The 20229-nt window shown below is 32.7% G+C and overlaps 2 protein-coding genes across 3 annotated transcripts; both read left to right on the forward strand.

Moving 5' to 3' along the window:
* The first annotated feature begins 6468 nt into the window (after positions 1–6468).
* On the forward strand, positions 6469–10697 carry LOC123201798. Its single transcript, XM_044617350.1, has 3 exons — positions 6469–6629; positions 7697–10150; positions 10246–10697. Exons 2-3 carry the CDS (start codon positions 7805–7807, stop codon positions 10546–10548), a joined length of 2649 nt encoding a protein of 882 aa, XP_044473285.1. The 5' UTR covers positions 6469–6629; positions 7697–7804; the 3' UTR covers positions 10549–10697.
* A 4818-nt stretch (positions 10698–15515) lies between these two features.
* Positions 15516–19849, forward strand: LOC123202414 (phosphatidylinositol:ceramide inositolphosphotransferase 1-like). 2 transcript variants are annotated; one of them, XM_044618349.1, is made up of 12 exons: positions 15518–15988; positions 16086–16175; positions 16551–16637; positions 16742–16810; positions 17506–17586; positions 18065–18136; positions 18338–18398; positions 18475–18577; positions 18938–19033; positions 19121–19167; positions 19285–19409; positions 19502–19849. In XM_044618349.1, the coding sequence occupies exons 1-12, from the start codon at positions 15956–15958 to the stop codon at positions 19580–19582; spliced, it is 945 nt and encodes a 314-aa protein (XP_044474284.1). In that variant the 5' UTR covers positions 15518–15955; the 3' UTR covers positions 19583–19849. The 2 variants fall into 2 exon arrangements, with proteins under 2 accessions (XP_044474285.1, XP_044474284.1); XM_044618350.1 differs by lacking the exon at positions 16742–16810 and having other exon boundaries at positions 15516–15988.
* Positions 19850–20229: the final 380 nt, after the last annotated feature.

Raw genomic sequence — 20229 nt, forward strand, 5'->3', positions numbered from 1 at the left:
AATAATTTTAAATTAATAATAAGATAATATTCAATTTTAAAATTTATTCATTCTCAATACATACAGGGTTTTTTAAAAAATCCAGTTATCTTCGTTAGATAATTATTTAAAATCGAGTCATTCTCAATACACATCCTTTAAAAGTCTTCATTTATGTTCTTTCGGAATACTTTTTTCAAAGACATAAACAACATAATATGGACATAAGTGTGAGCTGAACCACGCTTAAATCTTTCATATGTCCAATTCACACATACCTTTAATTATTTAGATTATAGTGGATTATCAAATTGATTAACCAATTTTAATCATCATTATTGTAGCAATTAAAACCTTTATATATTGTATATAATTATATATATATAAATATGTACATGTATTTACTCTAGTTATTCTTGATTTTTATATAAAAGTTTTATTTTATTTTTTGGATAATAAAAATGAAATTTAATTAATAAGATTGTTTATATATTTAAAGTGTATTGAAATGTAACTTTTTTGGACACTCGTAAACAAAACAAAGTGTAATATTGTGTACTTTATTAACCGTAAATTTGAGGGATTTGGGATAGAAATTGAAATGTTATAAACATTGAGAAAAGTGAAAACAATAGATGATTGAATCAATTCGGATTGTGTTTGATTGAAAATTTTTGTGTCATGTCTAGGGCTGGATTCGAGCCGAGCCAGCTCAAGCTCGAGCTCGGTTCGAGCCCAAAACGAGCCGGGCTCAGCTCGGCTCGATCGAGCTCGAGCCGAGCCCGAGCTGGCTCGGGTTGGCTCGGTATATTTTTTTAAAAATTTTTTTATACAAAACGGTGTCGTTTTGATCCATATATATATACAAAACGGTGTCGTTTTGATATAAAAAACGAGTCGAGCCGAGCCATTACCGAGCCTAACTGAAAACGAGCCGAACCCGAGCCGAGCCGAATTCGGCTCGAGTCGAGCTCGAGCCGAACTCGGCTCGAGTCGAGCTCGAGCCGAACTCGAGCCGGCCCTTAAAAAGCCGAGCCGAGCCCGAGCTGGCTGCGAGCCGAGCTCGGCTCGGCTCGAATCCAGCCCTAGTCATGTCGGTTGGGATGTCAACCCGATTGCTTCATTTGTTATTCTTAGGTTGGGTAAAAATTATCGAATGATTACCTCCAATAATAATGTATATTTAATAAAATTATATGTATCAATTTTGAATACATAATAATATTTATTTGATGTAGTTATGATGTGATTTGATAATTTAAAATTAATAATAAATATAAGTATACATTTACATATGTTCTTAACTCATGCTTTTTGAGAGGGGGTGGACTGGGCCAAGCCCTTTGGTCATGTCGAATTGTGTCACTGCCATTTATGGCTAAAAGATCATAAGCAAAATTAAGGCCAAAGGACTATTTCACCCCTAAGTTTAGTTACACCTAAAAGTCACATCCGTAAGATTCGAAAAACTTGAGGTTCCACCTATTGATCGATTGAGGTTAAAATTTTTTGTTAGAAATAGGAGTAAAATCGTTATTTTACTAATAATATTAAAAAAATATATAAAATTTATTATATTTTCTCTCATAAGTTTTAAAAATTAACATTTCATCCCTCCTAAAGTTTTTAAACTTTACAAAGTCATATTCTTCCCATCTCAAACCTTAGAATTTTTTTCTTTTCCTTCGACGATCTAGAAAGGACGACGACGAAGTCTCTTTGTTGACAAAGAGATTTCAAATTTTTTTGTCGACGAAGAGATATGGGCTTTAGATCTCTCTGTCTCTAGTGAAGAAATTTCAATTCTCTTCATCTTCGTCGTTGGATCTTTTCGTCTCTAACAAAGAGATTTGTTTCAAATTTTTTTTGTGTGTCGATCAACGGTTTGGGGTGGAGAAGGGAGATCGTTGATGTTAGATATAGTGATCAGAGAGACGAAGAAAAAATTTAGAGAGAAAAATATAACTTTTTAAAGTTAGAAAATTTTAGGTAATAGTGAAATTGTTAGTTTTTAAAATTTATAAGAGAAAATGTAATAAATTTTATATTTTTTAATATTATTAATAAAATAACAATTTTATCCTTTTATAAAATCGTTTTATTAAAATTAAACTTTGAAAACATACTTAATCTTGATTGGGATATAATCCTTCGGCCCAAAATTAAATAGGAACAATACTGATAAGAAAAAAACAGTTGGATTTGATCTTTATTTTTTAACAAAGCATGGTGATCGCATCAAAAATAAATATATACAGAAAGTGTGGAAGACGACCGCATGTGAAGAATGGAATACGACAACCCTCCCGAATTTATTAATTTATTACCAAAGGTTCCCTGCACCAAAATAAATAATCAAACAATGAATTTTCCCACATTTTTATGTGCCATGACCTCCCACTATATTCCACACAACAGTAAATCGTTATTTTTAATTTATAGATTGTCTCAAAATGGTAAATTCTTGAAAGGGATGCTCGGCTAGAGGTTTAAAAAAATCATTTTAATTATTTATATTATTTTATTTGATTTATATATAATAAAAAAATTTTATAATTTTTTATTAATAATAATATAATAGGAAATATAAGAAATAATCTGATTACTATATTCATTTTAGGTATTAAAAAATTATCAAAATAATCTTGATTTTATCATATTTATATCCTTATTTATGAATTCTTTTAAGGTAAAAATAATTTTATTTTTCTATTAATATAAAAAATAACATAAAAAATATTTTACAATAATTAAGCCAAAAATTATTTAAGTAAAATAATATACTAGAATTTTTTTATTATCTTTAATCAAACATAATAATTATTTATATATACTTATTTTTATCAAATTTTATCAAACACAGTAATAATTTATCTCTAGTAATCTTCGATGTGACTTTTGGGTTCTATAAGAGATCTTTTTGTTAGTTTAGGGTAAAGAAAGGAGGTCGTCGATGTCGAATATGGTAGTTAGAGGGGTGAAAAAATTTGGGAGGGAGGGGGAATATGACATTTCAAACTTAGAAAATTTTAGGTATGAGTAAAATTGTTAGTTTCTAAAACTTATAAGGAAAAATATAATAAATTTTATATTTTTTAATATTATTAATAAAATAATAATTTTACCTTCACCTCTAACAGAAAATTGTAACAACAATCAATTCATAAGTGAGACTTTGAGTTTTTTAAATTTCGTGAGTGTAACTTTGAGAACGTATTAAAATTTAGATGAAAAATAGTCTTTTGGCATTTATTTAAAGATTGTCTCCAAATGAGTTTTAGTTTTTTTTTTTTTTATAATTATAATACTAAACCGAATTTAAAGTTCAACTCTTCCTGGATAAGTCTAACTCAAACAATTTTGAGTTTGAGTTTTTAATTTAATTTGAATATAATCTTATAAATTGTATTAAAAAAGACATAATCTCATATTTTTCATGTGTGTTTTAACAAAATCACACCTTCGATATAATTTCAAACATCATTTCACATGTTTTAATATGTGAATCCGATAAGATGGACAATATGATATTTTGGAGGATTAGTTCCCTAAACCTTGGATGGAAAATAATAATATCCTCTTTTATAAATCTTTATTATAAAATTAGTGAGTTGAATTTTAACTATTAGGAGATATTTGGTTTATGTAATATTTTATTAATAAAATTAAAAGATTATTTTGAAGATAAATTATTACTATATTTGATTAAAATAATAAGTATAAATAATTATTATGTTTAATTATAAGTAATAAAAGCATAATTCTTATTATATTAATTGAAAATAAAATTATTTTTTTAAAAAATTAATAAATAAGAATATAATTATAATAAAATTAAAATTACTTTAATAATCTTTTAATATCTAAAAAAAGTGGTAATTAAATTATTATCTATATTATCTATTATATTATTATTGGTTATAAAGATTATTACAATATTTTATTTTTAATAAATAAAATAAAATAATAAAAGTTGAATTATCAAAACAACCTTAACCGAGAATGAATGCTTTTTAATAATACTGAAGCCTTGCTTCATAGGCGAGCGGACGGTAAACGAGGCAATTAGTCAAAAGAAAATTTGGATAATTATTTCATGCCATTGACTTTGAGTCCCCCACTTTCACGAGGTCATTGAAAGAAGTTGTAATCCAATTCCATTCTACATTCTTAAATTTAATTATCAGAGATTGAGGGGGCCATTTAACCTTAATAATCTTGTTACCCAATAGTTTCTTGTATGCGAAATATCTTTAAAAGAAAACAGTTCGTGTTTTGGCATACAGATAAATAGAAACATATAGATAAATATTTCTTTTGATATTTGTTAAATGTAAGCTTTATCAAAGTTAGATTAACTCTTTTGAGTACTTTTGTTTGGACACGATAGTAGATTGTATCCAGTTAGTTTGGACATGATTTATTGTGCCTATGGATCATGTTACATTGTTACGAACCTTCGTATTGGATCGATTCATAAAAATAGATAAACCTACAACACGATCCATTCACAACTTATGTCACAACAGACCAAATTGTGCCAGTCTCTTAACAAGATCTATTTTGGGGGATTGCTTTGTTAATTATATATGTTTTTTTTTTTTTTTAGTTTCCCATACTAATCTTAACGAGTTCACGACATGTGGGTTTTGTTATACTAGGGTACTGACGGGTCAAATTTCTTAGCCCACAAGATGGCCTATTGGCTACTACAAGCGTGTCAAGCCTCCTAGGGCCTTACTAAAATATTTTAATTGATTTAAAGATTTATCACTTAAATATTTAAAATATAAAAAATTTTAAAAATATCAAAACTTTAATCAACCTTAAAATATTATGTTTTGTTTGATTCTTTACGGATATAACTATCACTTTTTAAATTATTAAAACCATATGGAAAATTTTAAAACTTTTCAAAACATATTCTAAATCTCTAAAAAGCCCTAACAAATTTCAGTAATACTTATAATATTTTCAAAAATTACAACTCACCTCAATGCATACATCATTTTGATCTGAAAAATAAAATAACAAAATCCATATAAAATAGTTTTCTTTTTTAATCCAAAAACTCTTACTTGATTTTAACCTTTCCCACCAGACGGGTGAAAAGATTGGGTTACTAACTATTTTTTTAGGATTAAACCAATCAATAACAAATTAGGGATGATAATTTAGACTCGACTTTAGAGACCTTGACCTTCCCCGACCTTAAAGGGGAGGGAATTCCCTAATAAAAACAGAAAAAGAGGCGGGGATAGGGATAAAAAAATCCCCATAATCAAGGACGGGTCAGGGACGGGTATACATATATCCCCACCCCGCCCCACCCCATCCCCTAAATCTAATATATTAATATAATAATTTCTAAACTATTAAATTCTAGAAATTTTTACATTATGATTTATTAAAACTAAAACTTTAATTTTATTAATTTTTGAATTATCAATTATCAGCTTTTACTAATTTCTGAATTATTAATCTAATATATTAAAAAAACCCCATAATCTCATTATCATAAAATACAAATGCACCAAATTAATTTTATTTCAACTTCAAAACTTAGTCAGTCAATCCACCAGGTTTTACACGAAAAAACAAATTATAAACTTGATAAAATCAATTGAAGTGAATGAAAAGTGTTAAATTTAATGTTATTATAAAATTACCCTAAATCACATACATGAAGAGTTACTAATGAAGAGTTTGATTATTGTATATTGTTAGATTTTATGAAAACTTTGTATTTGAACTAAAATAATAATGAATATTTTGTAGCTCTTGTAACAAGTGATATTTTGAGAGAATATGATTTATTTTATTTATTGAAATACATAAAGGAATTAAAATTTATATTTACGGGTATGGGGAGGGGACGGGGATTCTTTGTTATCCCTGTAATGGGGACGGGATGGGGATGAAGATTGATATCCCCTCCCAACCCCTCCCCATTGTCATTCCTATAACAAATATTAAGTACTAAATCTAATGGTATCTCTTTAGAGTCGACTCAATCATATTAAATAAGTAAAATTTTGATATTGGTGATTAATAACACCGAACAGGTAAAACTCTGAAACTAATAACTCTGAACATAAATAAAACTTTACATAAAATAATTAACAGATAAATATTATATCCAATAAATCCAAAATTTAATTTGAAAAATTATTAAAGAATATTACCTCTATATATGGATATATATTTCCACGCAAACTATCCTGGACAGAAAGAAATACAATTGCCTTAAGCATAGCCACCATGTGCGACCAAAAATGGCGAAACAAGTCCAAATCCCAAAATGGCGACAGCTACAATGCCCAAACCAATTAAAATCATTTTAGAATCAGATAATGATAGACCTGCAGGGGTCCCACTCTGCGACATTGGGATTCGATACGAAGAAACCCGGCCCAACCTGGTGACCACCCCCGCCACAACTCTGTGACTTACTTAACCCTCTGATTGAAAGCGAAACGTCCCTACCGTTGTCACTCTCAGTGTAATAATTGAAAAGCTGTTTTTGCTCCCTTTCTTTATTGCTTTGCTTCCCCTGCTTTGAAGAAAAGAAAAGAAAACGAAACGAACGCACGTATACGATTACCAAGAACAATGATCACCTGCATTTCTGTTTCTTGATTTCTGTAGCGGTAAGCTAATTCTTTTCTTTGCTTATAATCTAGGATTCTAGGTTGTTTCGTTTACAGATTAACCGCCTCAGTGCTGGATCTTTATCGATTGCCGAGTTTCCTTTTTTTTACGTTAGTTTCGTGAACCTGCATTTTCTTGTTCTTGTGGACTGCAATATCGTAGAAACCTTTGCAATCGTTTTGATTTTGGTTCGTGAAGAGATTTTTCTGTTTGTATGTAATTTTGTTATTATACACGAGCCGGAACGATGAGTGTTAGCTCGCATTTGTTTATCGTTTTCTTAATTTCTTAGGTTGAGTTCTAATTTTCCTTTGATCTGCATTAGTTTTTTTAGCAGCAAAGCGCAGTAAAATTTCATGTTTCTGCTTTTTAAGTTATTTGTTTCGATCTGTTGTTTTATTGATTTGATAAGGCGTACAGCTACTTGAGCTTAGGCTTGGTCATGGATTTATGTTTTAGTTTTAGTTAGGTGAAATCTGCACATCTGTTCAGTTTAGCGATAAATTTAATTGTTTAATAGCTAATCTTTAGCTGGCAACATAATACTGCAAGGTTTTCAAAGTTTGTGCAGCGAATAGAATTGACTTTTGTGTACATTTTAATAAATTACGTCCCTCATCTCAAAGAAAACGCTGGATTCCTGTAGAATTTTCTGAAATGATAAAACAAACTTCATCTTGAGAGACTCTGCTTTCTCTAACTCAGTATGGTAATACTGAAGTATTTTCAATCTGTGGAATTGGTTTAGAGTTTATTTTAGATGATTGAGGTCAGCTTTTAACGAGGAGGAGCTCATTTCTCAGTCTTACTATTTTTAGAGCATTAGCAATCATTTTCATTTCTGGGTATCGGATTAGTCTGGTTAACTGTAATTTGTTGGTTGCTCAGATATCAAACTATCTTAATCAACTTCATTTTCTTGCTGCACGTTACTAATTGTTCACTGGCTTCAAGCTTTAAAGAGTTTAGTTGATCTCAATGCTTAAAATGTACTAGTTTCCTGACCATTCTTTTATCTAAAATTCTTTTTAACAGCCATTTGATGTGATATTATCATTGCATTCAGGGGACTTTCACCTGTGGGCTGTGGCCGTGATCTTGAGTAAGACAGAGAACTGCCCAAGCATATGCTTCTGCAGTTAAGACTTGTAATTGAAGTGTGATCATATTTGACATGATGACATCTAATGTGCGACCAAGTAGGAAAGACTTAAAATCTGCTATGAATGCGAGATTTAGTTCACAGTCTAAAGAGAACTCAAAACAGCTGCGAAACTCCAAAACTGCAGGGGAGAGGGCTCTTTCACACTATGAACATCAGATTTTGAAGTCCCAAGGCAAGTTAAAGGTAAATCCTTGTGTTGGTCCACCAAATTCTGATGTACCTCATGATCTAAGACAGGAAGCAGAAGGTAAAATCTTGGGCCAACCGAATTCTTCGGGGAATCAGCTACGGCAGTATATGAAAGGCAAGGTAACAGAAGATGATGAAATTGTCAAACACATGTCCAATTTGCCAGGTTATCTCCAGCGCATTGAGGGAGGAGAGAACCTTCAAGATAAAACATTCAATGTCGGGGTTCTGGATTGGGGGCGTTTAGAGAAATGGAAGTATACCCAAAAGAATAGCCCAACAAGAGGACACAATAACATATCTTCTACAAGCAGTAGAACGTTGAGAACAACTATCAAGTCATCTACCTTTTCTAGTGCAGCGCAACAGGGAACACATGTTCATCAAACTGAGCAAACTCCGTCACTTTTTTCAATTTTCAACCCATCTCAAAAGGATGACCTTCCTCGGGATGCTAAACCATCTTGCCAGAAGGTTTTACGCTTTCTAGATGTGGAGACTTCTCCAAGGAGCAACTTGGGTGGCAATAGAAAGATACCACGGGCAGGTAAGACTTCTTCCAGCAATAATGGAGATGTAACTCTCAGAAAGGGGAAGACAAGACGTTCAGACCAGAGGATAACTTTAGAAACGGAAAATTCGTTAACAAGCTTGAGCAATTATGTGAAGATAGCAGTCAGTCAGAAGGAAAAAGGGAGTAATTGGGATGAAAATGTCGAGAAGAGGGTAAGGGAAACACAGGAACCAAATACACAGAGAAATTTGGATAGAACTTATGTGGTCTCACCCGGTTCAAATGAGAAGTCAATTGACGGCTATGATGAAACAAAGAAGAGAACGCGGAAGTTGAAAAGCTTCCGGAAGGAATCCAGAGAACTATTGGATGAGAGTTTGTTTGCCGCAAATCAAAATAGCCTTTCGGATGGTTTACCTCTGAAGGACATTTGCTCTGAGGAACTCCGTTCCGATGTTCCACACTCCTGCCCGCTGCCTGCTCAAGTTGAGACTACAGTCGAGCCAATCTTAACGGCACCTAGCCCTGTGGAGCTCTCATCTGAAGGGAAAGAATCAGAACAGTGCACCCTTGAGGATATCAATGCAAATGTAGTTGAAAATATGAAGCTATTGGACCTAGAAATTGCAGCAACTAAAAGCCGAAATCCATCACCAAGTCGCCGGTTTAGCTTCAGCTTAAGTCGAATCGGCAGAAGTTTCAGTTTAAAAGAGGGTTCAACTGTCCCACTATTGAGCTCCCCATATGTTTCTGTCAAGTCTGGTCCAATTAAGTCTGAGGAGTTCTCGTGTTTAGATGATTTGAACAGAGAAAGAGTCAATGGTCCGACCAGAGCTAGATCTAGCCCTTTAAGAAGGATTCTAGACCCCCTGCTGAGGTCTAAGGGCTCAAACCCCGTCCATGCTGCTGAAACTGTTCAGCCGGAAGAAAGCTTAACTTACATCAGCCTTAGGCCAAGCTTTGAATCACTTCCAAATGAAAAGCGTGAACCACCAACAACTCAAGCTCTCCTTCAGCTAATCATAAAGAATGGACTCCCTTTGTTTAGATTTGTGGTCGACAATAACAGCAATGTTCTAGCAACCTCAATGAAGAATTTAGCATATGGGAAGGACGATTCTGACCAAAATTATACATTTTACTCGGTGAATGAAATTAAGAAAAAGAGTGGTGGGTGGATAAGTCAAGGAAGTAAAATGAAAAGTTGTGGCTACGCCTATAATGTCATTGGTCAGATGAAGGTTCACAGCTCTCGACGTATAGATTTAACACAACAAAACTCACAAGGCGAATCCATAGTTAGAGAGTCTGTTCTGTTTGGTGTTGAACTAAGACATGAAGATCGGGCATCTCCGCAATTTACTCCAAATAAAGAGCTTGCAGCTGTTGTTGTGAACATGCCGGGCGAACAGCAGAAAGATAAAGATGTGACTAAGAAAGGCCTTACAGTCATGCTTCCAGGTGGTGTTCATGGCTTGCCCAAAAAAGGAGCGCCTTCAACGTTGATTGAGAGATGGAAATCCGGTGGATTATGCGATTGTGGGGGGTGGGATGTTGGCTGCAAACTACGAATACTCACTAACCAAAACTGCGAATTTCGCAGGTCATCTAATTGTTGGAAAGATTCTGATAGTTTCGAACTTTATCTTCAGGTACCATTTTTATATTACCAGTCAGCAACAGTAATGACATACCATTGCCATTATTGTTCAGTGATTCACTTCTTGTATATTGCATTTTCACGCAGGGAAGAACTCAACAGAACAAACCCATCTTGAGTTTGGTGCCACTAAACAAGGAAATCTACTCGGTTGAATTCAATTCATCAGTCTCTCTGTTACAAGCATTCTTCGTTTGCGTCACAGTCTTAGGCTGCCCAAAATCATCTGACATCTCAGAAATAAATTGCCCGTGTGAAGCTAAAAGTTTCCAAGCGGAGCCAATAGTGAGTGGGGATGGGGTAAGGAGCACCCATCAAAACATTTTCTCAGAAAAAATTCCTGCTAAATATACTACAAATCCACCAGCCTCCCCTGTTGGAAGAGTGTAGCTATATGATCTTCTGCAGGTGAGTTTTTTTGCTTTCTTCTTCACGTATAGATGTCAAAAATGTTCAAATAGCCATAGAGTTGCAACTTAATTTCTTTAAACACACATCTTATATTCATGAACTGTTGTGCATAATTTCTACGACCTAAACCTGTCTTGCATTGCCTTGAAGATGGTAAAGAGGGGCAATGATGCCTCCTCAAACTGTTAATGCATGACCAGGGCATACACTTGAGCTCTTTCATATCCATAACATTCACCTGAAAACCATCTAATTAGAAGACCAAACTAAAAAAAAAAAGTTTACAGGAATATCACAAGTGAAAAAGACGATAAGAAGAAGAAAAAATTACTTTGTAGCCAAAGATAAATTCTTCAAACGAAATCACCAAAGAGACAAATAACATTAATTAAAGGTTGATTCAAATCGAGTTTGTTCGAACTTAAATTTGAGTTTAGCTTTAACAAACTCAATTTGAGTGAGTTCGAACTTGAAAGTTTAATATTTTCAAGTTCGAACTCAATCCTTATAAGTGTTCGACTCGTCAAACCATAAGCGTAAAAATTTTTATATAAAACGACGTCGTTTCAACTAATATTTATTAAAACAATATGATTTTAGTAACGATTAGAGCTCGAAGTTCAATTTAAGTTTGAACTTGAACTAAACTTGAGTTTAACTCTTTTAAAATAAGTCAAGTTCGAGCTCTTTTAAAGTAAACTTTACTCTATTCGAATTTAACCTTATCTATAAGAAGTCAACATAATACGATTGTTATATTACTATAAAAACAATACTTATGTTGAAGTGTATAGAAAAGTATCAATATAATGGACATATCATATAAAATGATATATATTGCTGAAACAAACCTATATAAAAAAGTGATAATATAGTATAAATATATCTAAGATATTTTAAAATTTAAAAAGAGTGGTTGTGATAATTTTTAAGATGATGATGTAATAATTAGAATTCTTATTATCTTATTATTAAAATTGTATTATATTATATGATACAATACGATATATCTTATATGAAAGATTATATTTTTGATATACGATTCAAATATCATGATTATGAATAGAGGAAAAATGAAATTATTTTTTCATAAAAAATAATTTTAATTGCCAAAAAAAAAAGAAATTATTTTTAAAGTGAAAAATTAAAGTTGGACTGAATGGGCTCAAAATTTAGCCAATATTATTGAGGGCCCATTATGAGTCATAGAAAAGAAGCTTCCCAGAAAACGACGAGTTTTGAATAATATGCTTAAAAAACAATCTAGCATTGTGAAAGTGGCACTAGTCGTAACAAACTTTCGGCGTTTCTTATTCACATGTATTTGTCAAATGAAAATGACATTTTGATAATGACCTTACCGATTGCTTCGTTGAGATTCTTGTTTGGATGATAGCCATTCCCATTGCATACTTCTTTTATGCCCAAATTTGTTTTGGAGTAAAAGTTGATATTGTTAAGTAACGTTAAATAACTACTTTCTATTTCATCCAAACTTTGATGGAATTAATTTTTCATCCTTTAAATTTAAAAAAATTATATTCTCGTATATCATTCACTTGTGTTAATAAAAATTATTATATCAAAAGATTAAAAAAAATTAATTGTGATATTAATTATCTCAAAGTATTTATTAACTAACCTACTCTGACTCACTTCCACTATCAATTAAACACAACAATGAGTCGTGTTAGACTAAATTTAGTACGACATATTGTGCTATAGCCTATCCAATTGACAAGTCTTGTAAGTTATGTCGGTTCGTAAGTATGACAAGGTTCGAGATACAATTTAGGGCTTTGGGTACTATTTCTCCTAACAAATTTCTCTTTAATTCCTCCTATATTTTCTCTTCCTCATTATTTTTCTACTTCCAATGTGGCAAACTCATACCCATTCCACCAATCAAGCCATCAAAACCTTCATCTTTCGAATTGATTCTCAATTTAAACCTTCCATTTTCCTCCACTCATAAGCACATGTGTAGCTTCAAGTTTGCAACTCTACTCCAAACACTAGAGGTGTTAAATGGGTTGAGCTGAACAATAGTCTAACACAAATATGACTTTTTTTATCTAACCCACTTAGGCTTGATATTGAAAATCTTAGGTCATGTCAAGCTTACGGGCTAAGCAAATTGTGCCTTGAGACATGAGGTAAGGCCTGTAGGTTGACCTGACATAACTCAACATTGTTGCATCTAATTTTTTAAAATTTATTAATTTTTGTGATGTGTTAACCCATTTGATATGCCCGTTATTGTGCCAAGTAATAAAAAAATTATTTTCCTGCCCCACCCATTAAGGGCCTATAGGGGCATGATTTGAAAGCCTTAGGCCTTGAGATTTTGTTGGACCGACCCAACATGAAAGCTCGCTAAGTGGTGGGCCTTGATCTGATATGGCTTGGTCTATCCATTGCCACCTCTACCAAATACTCCACACATACGACGCTATTTTTATGGCTTATTCGCTATTCTCTCTCCATAACAAGTTGTCTCTCTCAACGACCCATTGTCCTTTCTATCTTTGAAGACAAGTGTCACAAATTCCACACCATGCACTCGCTTTTGTTCCTCAAACTCAAAGTTAATAATCGACACTAATTTTTTCTTTAAAAGCCACAAAGTGACTGCGAGATCCCCTGGTCCTATAAGTGGATCACTAAATGATACAATTGAGTTCATATCTTCGCAAAACATGAATGGCCATGACAGTCACACCGTTTCAACAATTGTCAACTGTAATGCCTTTGAAATCGCTACAGGCGTAGCGCCAAAATCCACTCTGACAGTTTACAAGGTTCACCGGAAGAATTCTAGACGTCTTAATTGTGATATCCTTGCTGAAAATGAGAACGTGTTGTTTGCCAATGGTGGTGAGAATGTGTTTTTGTGGAGAAGATTAAGAATTTCAGCTATGAGGAGGAAAATAAATGAAAAAGGAAAAAAAAAAAAATTAGTTCATGATATTTTCATAAATTAGTAATTTAAAATAAAACAAAACGGTTTCATTAACAAAATTGGATGAAGGATAAGTTAATGAACTTTTCAAAATTTAAGGGTGAAAATGATCATTTCATCTGAGCTGGGGTTGGAAATTGTCATTTGGGCTATAATTTTTATTTACACTTTTAGTCCATATCACAATAATGAACAATGCATAGGCAAGATGTGGTGGTTGACGCTAAAGAACACAAATTGATAGCAAAGCATCAATCAATTTCAGGTCAGTGGGCTAGTTGGGCGCTTCCTGGACCCTATCATGCCCACAACTTTACAGGTTTGACAACGTTTTTTGGTACCATTTCCCTCCTGAAGTCTAGGCCCGGCCACCCTAAACATCACCTTTACTTTCGGCTTTATGGGATAGAACCAACTACACTCAAGATTTTGTAAACTACGTCAAATCAAAAGTTTAATCTTAATAAACTTAAATTTATATTTTTTTATATATAAAATTTTTTTTTTTACCGCTCAAATTATTTTTTAAGATAAATAAACATAATTTTATTGTTTCTTATATTGATAAAAGCAAGGGCGGGGGAATTTTCTTTTGTTGATACTTTCTAGATATTGTTAAATATTTTTCATAGAATCAAATGTATGTTTTCTTGTATTTTAGCATATTCTCATGGAAGAATATAAATAGGTAGTGTAGTCATTTACAAAGAAAATATTCTATTTATATGCAAAATCCATTAGAATATGTTCTACATGATCTAGAATTTTAAATAGGAAGTAATGTCAAGGAGAAAACTTAGCAAACAAATACAAGAATTTCAATGGATAGGAATTTATTTTTCGCACTTACGTGTTATTTAATTTGGTTTTATTGATAATGAATATTAATATTTATAAAATACGGTTTTAAGGATATCTGAGATTAGTAAAACTGATAAAACATTAGAATTTTCAAAGAGAAAATTTGGGTTTCGAAGAAGCTTCGTGACACCTTGATTTGAATGCTTCCGAAGAAGCCTCATTGTGGCTGCCAGAGGAGAAATTGCATATCGAAGAATCTTAAATCTAACTAGAAAAAAATATAATTTTTAAAATTTAACATGAGAAAATAAGATAAAAATATATTAGTAGTCAAATAATAATTTTACGCATTAAATTAATTAATTATATTAAATTTAATAATTTATAAATAAAAATTTGAATTTTTAATATTTAATGAATATTATTTTAAAATTTCAAGAAGCCTTGGGCCCGAATGACTCTTTCGGCCATTCAAATAATGGTAGTATGACAGATCAAAGTGGACCATTTTTATTTTTTAAAATTATTAGTCAGCAGGATTTATTTTAACATGTTTTAATTAAGCTCCAGTCAAACATTCTTGCATAAGCTTCACGATAATTCACAATATAAATTTGCTAATGTGAAGTGCAGGCACATGAAAAAAATTACACCACAAAACCAGATTAATGTGAGTAATTAAATTAATTAAACAAATTACTCCCACGTGGCATGTCCCCACAATAATCTTTCATCTTCCAGATTCCTAAAGATTGCCTTCCGGTTTCCTTTTTCAATTTTCAAACTTTCAATTTTGAAAATCTGACGAGGGATTTTAATTTCAGACTTCAGTCCCCTCCCGCGATCCAAGACGCCCGTGACTATCCAACTACCGCCAAGGCCATTTTCGTCATTTCACTAAAATATTATAACCGTTTTCACCTCCTCACCGTAAATCAATTTACCAAGCAGGCCAAGGCCGGAGGGAATATTTACCGTTTACCTCTCCTCTCTTTCTCCGTCGGATTAATAAATAAATAAATAAATTCGAGAAAGAGAATATCTGTTTTTTTCAACCTTTAGTAAATTTAAATAATTATTAAATCTAATTTATACAGCGTGGCATTGAGGACATCAGTTACAGTTAGTGGGAATTTTCTTTTTTCTTTTATTTTTTGAAAATTACGAGTTAAAAAGCCTCTTCTTTTTCTCAACTGTTCTCCGTGTTGAACTCGCGTTTTTTATAGCAGACAAAACTCAAAAGCAAGAGAAGAAACGCTGAGATAGAGAGAATCTGAGCGCGATTCTTATCCGACGATTTATACCTAATTATCGCGGCATTCAATCCAAGTCTTCACCCTTTCAAAAAAAGCCTTCCTTTGTGTGTGTGTGTTTTAACTTAGCTTTTGTTACAATTTTTTTTTTTAATTTTAATTTCTTGATCTCGTCTCTAGATCACGTTTTCATCGGTTGATAATCGTTGGTTGATTCGGTCGATAGGTCGATAGATTTTCGAATTAAATTTTAGGTTATTTTAAAGGAGCTGGGGAATTTGAAATAAATTTCTGTGCGTTTTATGATGTTGGACCTAACTGTTGCGTTGTGAAGTACTATGGAAGTTGTTGCTACACGAAAGAGAAGAAGATGACGCCTTACATTGGTCGCGAAGCTTCAAAGGTTTTATTCTCTGATCATTCACAGCAATTTTAGGTATTGTTTCATAGATTTTGTGGATTTAATTGAAATAATTTGGCTTTTTTGGTGTGTTATGAAGCTATGGAAGAGAATTTGTGCAGAAACGACCACGGAAATCAACCTTCTTATCGAGAACTGGAAGTACTTGCTCGCCGGACTAGTTTTTCAGGTATGATACTGTATGTGGTATTGTATTATATGAATTATCATTTATTATTTATTAGTTTTGGTGGTTCATGTATTGATGAGACAAGTGTAAGATCTGTTAAAGGGTTATAATCACTGTTTGTTACATTTCTTTAACTTTAGGGAGGAGACGTATGCTTTTAGCATAAGATAAATTTATTTCACTTGTACTAAAATTTTGTCTTAAGTGAGTGTCATTTTTCACTCTGCAAAAGTTTGCGGCTTTCTTTTATAATAAATTTTCCTGGTTTAGTTTTAATTGTATGTGTTCCATCTTTTCTTATTATTCATGATTTTTTCATATTTATATTTATTATGCAATTTTGATTAATATTTGATCATTTTCGTTTGTCTACAGTACATACATGGTCTTGCTGCAAGAGGAGTTCATTATATACATCGTCCAGGGCCAACTTTACAGGATCTTGGATTCATTCTTCTCCCTGTGAGTACTATAACATTTTGTTATTTTGATGCTTGCTTGTCTGCATGTATTTGCTATATCTAGTTGGAAATGCTTTCTTATATTGAATCCTGGTGTAAATTTAGGAGCTTGGGCAAGATAAAGCCTACATCAGTGAGACTCTATTCACATTCATCTTTTTGTCATTCATCTTGGTAAGTTTGTTTCTGTATTCTTCTCTTGTCTGGTTTGCTTTTATCTGTACCGTTGATATTGTCAATTCCTTTTATCAGAATAAGTTGTAGCTAGTGTTCATTGGAATTTTCTGCTGCCTATACAAATGAAATTTGGTGCAGAATTGATTCTTAATCCATCAATGTAAGGACTTCAGTATGCTGCTGAAAATGAAGTGAACTGCAGTGGTGGTATAGGTGTTTAAATTGGTATAAGATTTTTGGCACAAATAGATGATGAAGGAGGATGGATTTTGAGCTTCATTAAACTATCAAATATTTGCTGTAGAAATTTCCTCTGTATATATAACTTTTTATGACTGCAATGGGGAGCTCCTTTCTTTGATTAAATCTTTCTCTCTTTCTTTTCATCATGTTTGCTAATCAGGCATAGAGTGATCTGTACACGGTGTTTTAAAACCACAGGTTTCCCTTTAAATGACTGATATTCGAATTAAGAGAAGGCTCATGCATTCACCTATTGAATTGATTCTGATCTACTTCGGTCTGCTAATGGATTTGCACTGTAGATATCTGGACTTAATTTAAATTATGTTGCTTCTTATCTACGGTTTTGTGAATTTGTCTTACATGTAGATTTTGTTTCAAAAGTACTTCTCAAATTAGTTCACATCTCTCATTTACTTTTATCTAACATATGGTTTACTTGATTGCAGTGGAGCTTCCATCCATTCATCTTAAAGAGCAAAAAGATTTACACGGTCCTATTATGGTGCAGGGTTCTAGCATTTTTAGTTGTAAGTGATTAATACATCATATGTCAGTTGCTGCTGATTATAGAAACATCTGAAATGTTTTTTTTTTTTTTCTGGATTATGTTTGATTTTTCTCCGTCCCATATCCATCTCTTAACTTCAATTGGTTTCTGAAGTTTCCTATGTGTTCTGTAGAGAAGCAGTTGAATAGGTTATGGTTGGTTTGAAGCTTTCAACCCTTTGTTTAATGAGTTTATGTTTAAGAGTGGGCTGGATATGTTGGTAAAGTAGTGTTAAACCTACCCTTTCTAACTCAATCTCAATGCCAAATCGTTTCCACTATTTTTCATGAATTTGATGGATTGGTTAGCTTAAATTGTTAACTGTTTCTGTTGTATACATATAGAGGCAGTTTTAAATTTGTTTATAGTTTCTGCTCTGGTCTTGGGTTTAGTTTCTTGTGGAACCTGCTCCTTTATGTTTTTCTGACAGTTGTTATATGCTTTGCTTTTAATTGCAGCTTTCTCAAATTCTCCGGATTATGTCATTCTATTCTACCCAGCTTCCGGGTCCAAACTATCATTGCCATGAGGTGAAGTCTTTTTTTAATACATCACTGTCATTTTGTTATCAACTTTATATGGTAGTTACATTTGGTTTGACTTCTTTAGGTTTGAAACAGTATTATATGTTCTTTTTTTCAAGTTGAGGGTTGGCTGTATCTTTGAAAATTTAATCAATTTGATCTGTTGAAAAATAAGTTGCATGTACTGACCCCTTCCTATGTTTGCAGGGCTCTAAACTTGCCAGGTTGCCACGACCCCAGAGTGTACTCGAAGTTCTCTTAATTAATTGTATGTACTTTTTCTTCAAATTCTTTGTTTCATTGGTTTAAATAATTTTTGCTCATTTGCTTTGTCAAATATGCAGTTCCGCGGGGCGTAATATATGGTTGTGGGGATTTGATTTTTTCATCACACATGATCTTTACTTTAGTCTTTGTGCTCACTTATCAGAAATATGGCACTCGAAGGTATATTTTGGTTCATTCCACTTCCCTCCATCAAAATCTTGACGAGTATTTTCTAAATTGACTTTTTTCCCATGGAACTCGAGTCTTATTAGAAGTTCTAAGTAGCTTGTGCATTGTCTTAATAATTTGTGGCAATTATGACAGCATTGAATGCATCTCTAATTGTAAAAAGAATTTGTTGATCAGTTCACCATAACTCTCTGGATTTTGTCTGGGAATTACTTGCCACTATGATAAATGGGCTGCTTTTTGGTCAATTTAGGTTCAACTTGAATTTAACTGTATTATGGCCTCTTTTTTTTTTGGCTTCTTAATGCATATTTGTAACTGCTCTTTTGTTATTTTAATCCAAAATTGCAGATTTATTAAGCAGATTGCTTGGTTGCTTGCTATTGTTCAGAGCTTTTTGATTGTAGCATCCCGCAAACATTACACAGTTGATGTTGTTGTTGCATGGTACAAATGTTATAGTTTTTTCACATTCGTTTTTAATTATTTCTGTGCAGTTTTGCACTTTATTTGAACAATATGATTCTTCTGCAGGTATACTGTTAATTTAGTGGTGTTCTTTATAGACAAGAAATTGCCTGGTATGCATTCTTAGTTTAAAAAATATTCTACATTGTTCATCTCTTTTCCTTGGTCGGGATGAATGGTTGCGGGGTTGCATCATTGAACTAAAGCAATGCTTTCTTTTGTTGCTGCAGAACTGCCTGATCGTACCAGTGGAATTTCCCCTCTGTTACTGCCCCTGAGCACCAAAGACAAAGATGGTAGAACTAAAGAGGAAAACCACAAGCTCTTGAATGGGAACTCTGATCCCTCAGATTGGGTATAAGAATTTTACCATTCTCTATGGTTTCGTCTCATACAGGTTCAATTTGATTAAAACTTGTGCACTTACAATGCTTATTATCTCATCAGAGGCCAAGAACACAGATCAATGGCAAGATTATGGAAGATGGAAATGGAGTCCATGTTGATACGGCAATGAACGGTGCTTAGATGATGGAAGCTGCCACAAATACCACTAATTGAATTCTTGTAATCCTGAATTAAAGCTTTAGTTGCTCGAGTTATCACCTCCTTTGCCTGAGACTGGTTTTTCTTTTTCCCAAATGATTTGTATTTTAGAGAAAATGGAGTTTGGGTAATTAGGTTTGTATATTTTTGCAGTCAACGCCTCCGCTTAAGTTTTTGGTCAACAGCATGGTCAAACATTGGCATCTGCATGTATCTTATCACGGAATTATAAGATCTCTATTGTTGCCATTGTTCTCCATGTTGATAGTTTGATAGTTTCCTCTTGTAGTGGTTTTTTTTTTTTTTTTTTTGTTTAAGTAATTTTTTCATGGTTTCGCAAGCATGAGAGAGGTTTTAATTCAGAGCATTTACCCGAAAATTATATTACTTTACTAATTTTGTTAATCCTTGATTCACAATTTATCTCTTGTAGTGTTGTTTTTGCAGTCTAAACTCTCCTTGCTATCTACTTTATAAGGTTAGTGTAATCATCTTGCAAAGCCAAAGGCTTGTTGGAAACGAGACTGACGCCTTCTAGCATTCTTTTGATTCTTCGGATTAGGGACCATACTTTGGTCGTTTTAGTTAGGTAGATAGAAAAGGAATAAGATAGTGAAAGATATAGCGGC

Source organism: Mangifera indica, chromosome 18 (assembly GCF_011075055.1).
Source record: "Mangifera indica cultivar Alphonso chromosome 18, CATAS_Mindica_2.1, whole genome shotgun sequence".
In the NCBI taxonomy this organism is placed as follows: domain Eukaryota; kingdom Viridiplantae; phylum Streptophyta; class Magnoliopsida; order Sapindales; family Anacardiaceae; genus Mangifera; species Mangifera indica.